We start from the raw sequence: 10,946 nt of genomic DNA on the forward strand, positions 1-10,946 counted from the left end.
TGGATACATTTTCTTTTTTTTACAACATAACACTGTTCTGAAAATTAAATAATATAGTATTTAAAAATATATTCTAAAATAGGAATATTTTACTTGTTTGATAGGGTTACACATTATTACCCCCTATACTAATTCAATTCTCAAACTTTCCCACATGAACTTTTGGTCTCTTAATAAAACACCACAAATAAGTGTTTTCTTAACAATACTACATATACTTCTGTTTTTACGCTAATTCCTACGCCTCCAATTGAACCAGATAACTTCATTGCCTAAACCCGATTTAACCATAAACCTTGGTACAGTAAACCGCGATTTGGTTTATCCATTTAATCACCCATGACTTTAGAAGCAAAACGACATCGTTTCCATGAAATTATCTGGTTAAATGGATAAACTATATTTAAAAAATGTTACAAAAATGGATAAACTATATTTAAAAAATGTTACAAAAATGAAAAATCTAACTCTTAAGTCTTAATTAATAAACTATATTTAAAAATATATATGATTAGAGAAACTATATTTATTGAAAAAAAGGTTGACTAACGGCGGCGTATGAACACAGCCTCTAAATCAGAAGGAGGCGTAAAGAACTCTCTAACTGCGTTACTCCGACATTTTGACACCGGCCGACGTTTCCTCGGCGCCGGTGGACATTTCAGTATCTCCGGTATCTTCGCTTCTTTAGCCGTTGGCGTCGTCAAACATTCTTCCTCTTCTTCCTTGTAGCAATCTTCTTCAACTTCGGCTTCAATCTCCGGCGGCGCTCTGAGTTGTTTCGTCTTCACCGGTTTCAACGTAGCCCGAATCGAAATTCCGGCGATAACCCATTTCTTCCTGTCGGATTCTAAACCTCCGTCGAATTGAGACTTCTTCGAAAACCCCATCTTTCTCTTCAACTTAACACAAAAACAGAGTAAAACCCAAAAAAAGAAGACAGAGAGACAAAAACAGAGACTTGTGGTTAGAGAGAATAAAATGAAAGTGGGTAAAAGATTAAACTTGTGGTCGTTGGTCAATTTTTTTGGGTGTGTGAAAGGGAGACAGATTTCGTTTTTTTTTTTCTTTTGGAGAGGAAGGAGAAAAAAAATGGGAATAAAAATTGTGAGAAAGAGAGGATTAAATAGTCAAAACAGAGTATTCTGTGTATGCCGACTCTCAGGAGAAAGAAAAATAAAGGAGATGAAGAAAGGGAAGGGGTGAATTTGGAACTTTAAAAGGAATAAAAATTTAGTTGCCCGAGAGAAATTTACGGGCAGTGTCTCTCAACCACCGTCTTTTTTTTTGGCGCGATAGTTTGAGAGTTTCATAACGGCTCTTTTTCCCGCCTTTTTACGATATTCTATTTTCCCGCGAGATTTTGTGAAACCGAAGAGGAGAATTGTTTTATCTCGGTTTAGGATAAAGTTGGTTTAATTTCGGTTCAGATGAAAATCGATTCAGGTTAACTATATAATTCATACGCTGTTCGAATGGTAACCGCGGATTTAGTAATGCGGGACAAAAAATTTAAGCGTGCGATACGGTTTAACTGCGGGACAAATGTATTTGCGGAACAAGTGCGGTTATTCTAAAATAAGCGGTATAGAATAATGTTTGATTGGTGAAATTTGCGGTACGGACTTCTTTATATTTTATTTTCATTTTCATTAATAATAAAGTTTTCATTTCTGAATTTTAAATACCAAAATTTATGTAAAATTAAAACTTGATTGGTAAAAATAATATTGCACTTCACAATTAAAAATTTGAATGGTAAAAAAAACCATGCAGAGTATCATTAATAAAAACATTAGAAAATATATTAATAATTAGTATAAATATAAATTATTATTTTTTGTTTTTAATGAAGAAACATTTTTATACAATTATGAATTTTACATAATATCAAAATATATGGTAAAATCTAGTGCTAACATGCTTCCATTGAAATTGAATTTATTAAGCATTTAAATTAGTTTTTATAATTTAATATCTATTAGATAATTTAAAAAGAGTATTTTTGTATTAAATCATTTGAAAATATATTAAACAAAATTATTGTGAAAGTGTTTAAGAAAAACATTAGAGTAATAAAATAAAAATATAATTGCCTGTGACTTAGGAAAGAAAAAGGAGAACACAAAAAAATAGATTTTTTTTTTGTTAATTATTTTTTTTTCTATGAAAATATAAAAAAACCATAAAATAATAATTTTATTCAGTGCGGTCTAAAAACCGCTGGTTAAAAACTATTGTTGTTCTGAAAAGCGGTCCACGTTATTATTCAGCGGACCAAACCGCAATTTTTTTTTTTTGGAAAAACGCAAAAAACAAGTTGTTTTGTGATTGGTGTTTGGTCTGCGGATTTGGTAAAAAGAAATTGAAAACCGCCTTTACCTTGCTACCATTCACGGCCTTAATTTGCCGTCGTGGATGGTGCAGTATGATTTTTTTTTTTGAATGCAATGTTAAATTATATTCAAAAACAAAAATACGTTTGTACAACGGGTGCTTCAGGGCTTTGATAGTTTTAAAAAGAGATCAAAAGACTATGTAGTCAATAACGTGTTCCTAGCCAAGAGAGTAATGCATAATCATAGCGTCTATCACCGAGGAGACCAATGGCGAGTAGCTGATCTCTCATCTGTTTGTCAATAATTTGAATGAGATGTGAAGCTAGCTTCGGTGGATCACCATGCTTCCGCCCATTTCGTTCGTGCCAAATGGTATAGATCGTCACTTGCAGAATAGAGCAGGCTAAATAACTTGTGGTCCGATCCTTCCAGTTGCTGCAGGCTGAGGCAATGATGGAATTCCAGTTGGTTGAGTAGCGTGTCTAGTGTACATTTTTGGCAACGGCGTGCCAAATCTCCGAGCAGTAGCTACAAGAAAAAAATAAGTGATCGCGACTTTCAGTAGCAGTGTTGCAGAAAACACAATCTCCCGAATCAGATGTGGACCAGTGTGAAGTGCGATCCCCAGTGGAAAGCCTGTTGCGAGTCACCAACCAAGTACAGAAGGAGTGTCTTGGCGTGGAGTGAGTGAACCAAACACATCGATACCAAGGGACCTCTGGAGCTGGTGATCTAGTTTGAAGCCAAGTTTCTTTAGTGGAGAAACGTGGCTGAAACTTGTCATTTTTCCCCTTCCAAACAACAACATCATCCCTTGCAGTTGCTTGGTCACACTTCACTAGAAGCTCTGCTTCAATTTGGTTATATTGTTGCAGGCGATAACGCCTTCGGTGATACCTACCCCAAGCGTCCGTAACAGTCATCTGCGGAGTAATACCCATATCTATAATACCTCTCTCCCCCACGACATCAACCAACCTTCCCAAACTCGACCAGTTATCAAACCAAAAGGAAGTACTCAGCCCATTATTGACTTCAGTTTTACAAAAACCAGTGACTACTTGTCTTACCTTTAGGAGCTTTCTCCACATCCAAGAACCTGCATTAGTAGACTTAACACACCAAAATCTCTACTGTTTGAGTAAAGTAGTATGCACACATCTGACCCACATAGACTCCCTCGCCAAAACAACATGCCAGACCAATTTCAAACAACAGACATCATTCATCTCTTTGAGAGACCGGAGCCCCATACCACCTTCCTTTTTAGGCTTACAAATATCCACCCAGGCAACCTTAGCTTTATGAGGATTTAAATCTGGACCTGACCATAGGAAAGCAGATCATAACTTATCAATCTCAAGGATACATTGGCATGGAAGTCGGAATGCAGACAACCAGAACGTGCTCAAACTCCATAGCACCCAGTGAATCAAATTTAGACGGCCCGCAAAGGAGAGAAACCGAGCAGTCCATGAGCTTATTTTTTTCTTAATATGCTCAATAAGGGATGAGTAGTCGGAAGAGGTTAGACGTTTGGTGACCAATGGTAAACCCAAATATCGAACTGGTAGTTGACCCACATCAAATTGAAAATTGTTTTGTATCTCTTGACATGCTGAATCAGCAACCCCTCCCAAGTACATTGTAGACTTCTCCATGCTTATTTTCAAGCCTGACTTTTTAGCAAAACTGTCAAACACCGCTACAATACCCTCAATAGAGCATACATTTCCATCAGAAAGAACCATAAGATCATCTGCGAAGCTCAAATGTGTAACACCTAGTTGTTGACAATGAGGATGATAGCCAAACTGCGTGCCAGCCGCAGGGTCCAACATCCGGGATATGACGTCCATCAATATGACAAACAGGTAGGGAGAGAGGGAACAACCCTGTCTTAACCCTCGTGAATTATGAAAAAGAACCGGCAAGTTCCCCATTAACCTGAACGGAAAATGAAGCTGTTGACACACACAACATTAACCAATGCACAAAGACTGGAGGGAGGTCCAAAGCAGAGAGGACATTTCGAAGAAATGGCCATTGAACATAATCAAAAGCTTTGGAAATATCAATTTTAATGGCACATCGACTAGAAATTGTATCCTTATGGTAGTCCTTAACTAACTCTGTAGCAAGCAAACGTTTTCAATCAGAAGGTGATCCTTAACAAATGTTGACTGGTTGCCTGCAATGAATTTCAGGAAAAGTAGCTTTAGTCTGTTAGCTAGAATTTTGGAGATTACTTTGTAAAGCACATTACAGCAGGAGATTGGCCGGTAATCCTTCATTTCCCTGGACTCCTCTTTTTTAGGTATCAATGCTAGGATAGTAGCATTTGCACCTTTAGGTAGGAACCCTTTTACAAAAAAAGACTGAATGGCGATCACAAATTCCACACCAATGATATCCCATGTTGACTTAAAGAACTCGATAGTAAACCCATCAGGACCCGGAGATTTATCGGGTGGCATAGAAAACAACACATTGCGAATCTCCTCTGCAGAAACCGGCCTAGTTAACTTGTTTTGATCCTCTAACGGGCAACAGAACTGCAGTAAGTCCTGCAACTCCTCCACCGTATGATCAGTTTAAGTCACAGGCTCACAACTATGGTTATTGTACACTCTTTTTAGATCATATGATCGGGTGGGTGACGTCAAAAAGTGTTGAATGACCCGGATAATAATTAGTGCCATCAACGGCTGAGTAACGCGGTTAGCCATGACAACGATAGTTCCTTATTTTTTTTTTTTTTTTTTTTAAACACGTACCTTTTCATTCCATTTAAAAGGGGAATTACAATCAGTGCCTCCTATGATGAGTAAGACCTACAATAAACAAAGTTACAGACTAAAGGAAAACTCCAAACCAAGTGACGAAGAGAGTGTCGCACGGGAGAACATTCCTTTTAAAGAATGATTGACACCATCAATTTATTTTTGTTTTTCTTCCTAATTATATTTTCCAAGAGAAAGAAACTCTTACAACTTTATTTAATTTATAGATTTTTTTTTTGAAACTTACACCAAATCAATAAGAATGAGAGGAAAATATTGTTTTCTAAATAGGGTTATTGCATAGAAAGAAGAATAAATAATTTGATGCTTGTTCTTGAAGAAAAAGAGAACAAAAATCTCTAGGTGGTCATCAAAACGATGTTGGCAAATGCTTCATTGGCCTGACCTTTCGGTCGGCTATGGTCTAACATAGTCGGCTATTATCATCATGTTGAATATGATGATTAGAGTCCTCGAAATCGTAAACTACAGTTATTTCTAGTATTTTTTTTTATGATACAAAAATGATGTAATAGTTTCTTATTCGATGAAGTGATCTATAAAGATGCATCCAAATTTATTTTTTAGACAAAATAATGATGTAATCAAATATATCTTTTAGTAAGGTTTGCAAGTTGCTATTTTTTTAAAATAGATTTGATATATTATTTATTATGTAGTGATTAATATTGAATTATTAGGATGAATCCTTGAGAGATATGAATGGTGACAGAGACAAGTTGAAGGTCGGTTCTAGCTAGGGCTGACAGGCTGACACACAGTATCACATATTCATTAGATTTACTCACATTCTAAACGTTATTAAATCAGTGTAAAAATGAAGAACAATTTGAAATATTTTAAACTCAAACTGAAATTGAAAGTAACGTTGATTATGTAGGACCAACAAAAGAGCCGACCCTTATCTATTTTATTAGACAATTTCACATTTTCAGAAAGAAAAAAAAAATTGGGATCCTTTTCAATTCTAATACTTATCGGAAGTGTTCAGATTACCCTCTAACACAAAGTTAGAGGTCCAATCAATTCACAAGCATAAAAAAGAAATCGAAAACTTAAGTTTAGACATATATATACATATATATATATAGACAACATACTACATATTCTCAAACATCTCTCATCTAATATTGTACTCAATTCAGTTATTTTGATATATGAGAATTCTCATTTTAAGATTTACAAAACTGAATCTCTCATCTAATATTGTACTCAATTCGGTTGTTAAGTACTCTACTTTAAAAGAGTTATTCTAAAAGAGTTTACAAAAGCAACATACCAAATTGTTTTTTTTAGTTTTCTTGCATGCACCACAATTTCACGAGTGTGTTAGCTCATATATAGTGTTTCACTTTCACTCTTATCCCTACTGATTAATCTTCATACCGCTTTAAAACTTTTTGACCCCTTTTATTGTAACTTCACAGTTCACACAGTTTTCTACATGACAAACTTTTTTACATGCACCACATTTTTAACGTTATTCCGAGAGTGTATTCTTAGGGTGTCATTCTGTAACAATCTTGAAACTTTTGTTTATATATGCACTCCATAGTAATATGATCTGTTTACTTTTATAACAATGAATTTTAATTGATAAACTTTTTTATATGCACCATATTTTTAACGTTATTCCGAGAGTGTGATCTTAGGTTGTCACTCTGTAACAATCTTGAAGCTTTTGTTTATATATGCACTGCATAGTAACATAATCTGTTTACTTTTATAACAATAAATTATATTTAGTCACATCAATTTTTTATTTACATTAGTCATAACTTTCAGTGTAAAATATACCTTTTTAATAAAAAAAAGATTTTATTATATGCGAAAGATTTTAGAAATGAAAAGAAAGTCTGGCTCGGACCGTTCGGTAAGTTTTCTTCCGTTGATCATGTTTTTCTATGCCGTTAACAACTTTGGTGAGCTTCTAACTTCGTAGTTTTGATCCTATCTGAACCAATACGGATCTTTCTCTTTTAGAAAAATTAATAGGCTAAAATAAGTGATCCAATCGTCCACGCAATCAGTTTACACGATAAGATAGATACATCATACACCAAAGCTAGCATATTCCATTGTATATTAACTTGCTTTTATGACCGCTCCCAGTTGTTATCATTACCTTAAATTTAATATTGGGAGGCAAACGCAAAATTGGAATTATCTTCGATAATCTAGTTTGGGACGGCGACGTATGGACAATAATTTTTGGTTGGGTCGGTTTGATTGGAGCCTCCTTTTTATCAATTTGCATACATTATAATTCAGTTTTTAGTCATAAGTCATAACATGTAGGTTACTTTTATAATACGGAGACGACTTATATACACCACAGAACAGAGTAAGACCCACATTGATGCAGATTACAATTCAACAATAATTTTATTTCTAATATTTTACGTAAAATCTAAACAAAATGATAATCGAAGAGAAAACCCTAAACATTTGGTAACGAAGAAGATGGGAAAACCTGAAAGGATATAATTAATCAATTATTGAACATAAAATTGAACTAGCTATTTTTCGCACCAACATATCATCTAATAGAAATGTTAATGCCTCCAAAACANTTTTTTTTTTTTTTTTTTTTTTTTTTTTTTTTTTTTTTTTTTTTTTTGTCAAGCAACACAGCCTATACTATACTTGTTATACTTATGTAATATGATTATTTAAAGTTTCGTCGATGATATGAAACTTTAACAAATTGGAATTTAAACTCTGCACAAATAATTAAGAATTAACAACCACATATAGATAATTAATTACAATCGAGAATATAAACCTCACCATATATAATCAATGTTGCATGTTAATATTTGTATCCAACGATTTTCATTAGTGCAAAACGGATAACTCAACGACTCTTTTTTCTTACATGTTATCTAAAAATTTAATAAATACTTTTCTTAAATAATTTATATTTTTATTTATCTTTATATGATATATTGATATTTATGATAACTAGAAAATAGGTTTTGATAGGTATTTTTGTATACAGTTTTTGTATTTTTGCATTATCAAATCATATGCTTATAAAACTGAAAAGATATAGACTTGAAATATTATCTAGTTACTCAAAGCTAAATATCAACTTTGGGAAAACTTTTTTTCAGAAAACTTTATTAACATTATTTACCCTTCACTCTGCAGATTCAAATTAATCTTAGTTTAATTGAATCGTCGAAAATACAAGGAGAGGATAATGAATCAAAAGTCTCACTATAGACTAAGGAAGAAGTAGATCATAACTCAAATGAGACAGAGGAACAAGAACATGTGTTGGGAGAGACTTACCACAATGTGAGACCCTTGACGTTGGGCTGTAGAGACAAAAGAAGAAACAAAGCCGAGTCTAGGTCTGGAAGAGGATAGAACTAAAATTTATCTGGATCTCAAAGATTATATTTTTAGTTTAATAATTTCTCAAAACTAAATATCAGATTTGAGTAAAACTGAAAATATATAGATTATGAAAAGAATAATAATTACGATGATTAGATGAAATTTATTAATTTCTATATTTATTTATCTTTATATGAAAGATTATCTATTTTGCATTATCTCTTCGATTATTATCTGCATTTATCTGGACCTCAAAGATTATCTATTTTGTTTAATTCCTCAAAGCTAAATATCAAATTTGAGTAAAAAATAGATATAGATTATTAAAAGAATAATGATTATGATGATTGGATAACACTTATTAATTTCTATATTTTTTTTTATCTTTATATGATATATTAATATTTATGATAACGAGAAAATAGGTTTTGATTGGTATCTTTATATAGCTATGATGTAATTGAGATGTATCGTTTTGACAGCTACCAATCATCAAATAATATTGAAAATGTTATTATCAGTTTTTTTTGGGTACAATTTTGTACTATTATCGTAATAGTTTACCACTCCAGTTTATAACTAAATATTTTTATAGAATTTTGTGTTATTAATCAGATTCATAATAAAATTGGTAGCTAACTTCAAATAATAAGATGATTAGCCATTTGGCTGCACCATCCGAATTAAGTAATTTAGGTGTGTTGGCTGATATGCTCGAATTAATCCTAGAGCTATTCTCTCGAACAAAAGATCACTGTAGTATTTAGGGGTTGAATCCACAGAGACTCAAAATCAAACATAATAAATTATAGAGTTTTTGATATTACGCTAAACAGATTAAATTGTATTAAAAACAAAAGAAAACAATGCAAAATATTAAATCAAGGTATTGTGAAATCAGGAAATCAAAAGATTAAGCATAGAAAATTTCTCAGGTAATTATGAAGTATTAAATCAATCAATAGATTAATTAGGGTTAATGCAATAAAAATCAGATCTATAACTCTAAACTTTTTGGTAAAATAATTCAGTTCTCACTACAATTATTATCTAAATTTAAAACCAGAAAATCCAAATCTCTTTGTAAAATTCTAAGTTAAAAATCAGCTTTAAAAACAGGTTTAGATAAGTTCACAAAATCACTAATCCAAAACTCTTTGTAAAAAAAAGTAATTTTTGTTAAAATAATTCAGTTCTCACTGCAATTATTATCTAAATTTAAAACCAGAAAATCCAAATCTCTTTGTAAAATTCTAAGTTAAAAATCAGCTTTAAAAACAGGTTTAGATAAGTTCACAAAATCACTAATCCAAATCTCTTTGTAAAAAGTAATTTTGTTCATCAATGGTTTTAATCAGGAAAACAATTATATTCTCATATCAATTAATTTCCCTAAGATAATAATTCTAGGTGATCAATCAAGAACTATTGTGAAGAACAACCAAAGATGAAGATCATAAAAGATTAAGAACCCTAAAAATCACAGATCTAATAAATCATAAAAACCCTGTGAAAAACCCTAAACCTAACAAGCAAACTACTCAGACATGTTTAATGAAGAACAAGACATCATACTGAATAATAAGCAATAGATATTAAAAAATAAGAAGGGAGTTCAAGAATTCTTCTCTACAAAGCAGTTCTGATCTCTTTCTCTCCCAAAAGCTCTCAATATCTCTCTCTCAAAAACTTGCTAGAAAATAACTTCCTAAAATAAAACTTAAGGGTTTTCTAAAACCCAAAAACACTATTTATATGTCCTAAAACACGTCAAAGACTTGTGTTGTAATTAAGAAAAACTTTGGGTAAAATTGTAAAACTTCCAATTTCTTATTTCTCTCGTCGGATAAACATGGGCGTCGACCGATGCTCCTTCGGTGTCGGTCGATGCTGCTACTTTGATCCGAGTCCAAGTTCTTTTCCTTCTGTAAAATGCTCCAAAGTCATCCAAATAGCTCCACTTTGCTCCTTCCGTGCCAAATTCCTAAATAACCTGTAAAGACTCAAAAACAATCCTAGAAACAAATGAAAAGACTCAAAAAGCACACTTATATCATGGTTAAAAACCGTAAAAACCATGATATATTAACTCCCCTAGACTTAGCCTTTGCTTGCCCTCAAGCAAAACAGAAACTTAGACCTGTGAAAGAGGTTTGAAAACATAGGAACTCCCTCAACTGCAGACAACTGATCTTCGCAATCTTCATCGCCTTAACTCTCAAGAACTTACTTTAAATACTTTGTCATTTGAAAAGCATCAACATTACTTACTCAAATCCCATAATCCTCTGGAATCTCTAGTCTCACCATTGTCATCTCATTACATAAATTAAAGCAAGTACATGTGAGTCTTACATTGGTGTATCGATCAGCGGCATATGGACTCTCTTTAGGCCAATACATTCTTCATACATCTCCTTTCCTCTCCCTTTTCTCACTTCTAATGAGTTGTTTCTCC

At 32.8% G+C, this 10,946-nt stretch overlaps 1 protein-coding gene across 1 annotated transcript; it reads right to left on the reverse strand.

Moving 5' to 3' along the window:
- LOC104719637 (cyclin-dependent protein kinase inhibitor SMR3-like) lies at nt 496-1,181 on the reverse strand. Its single transcript, XM_010437591.2, has one exon. It carries the CDS (start codon nt 888-890, stop codon nt 546-548), a length of 345 nt encoding a protein of 114 aa, XP_010435893.1. The 5' UTR covers nt 891-1,181; the 3' UTR covers nt 496-545.

This window comes from Camelina sativa, chromosome 10 (genome assembly GCF_000633955.1).
Source record: "Camelina sativa cultivar DH55 chromosome 10, Cs, whole genome shotgun sequence".
Taxonomy (NCBI): Eukaryota; Viridiplantae; Streptophyta; class Magnoliopsida; order Brassicales; family Brassicaceae; genus Camelina; species Camelina sativa.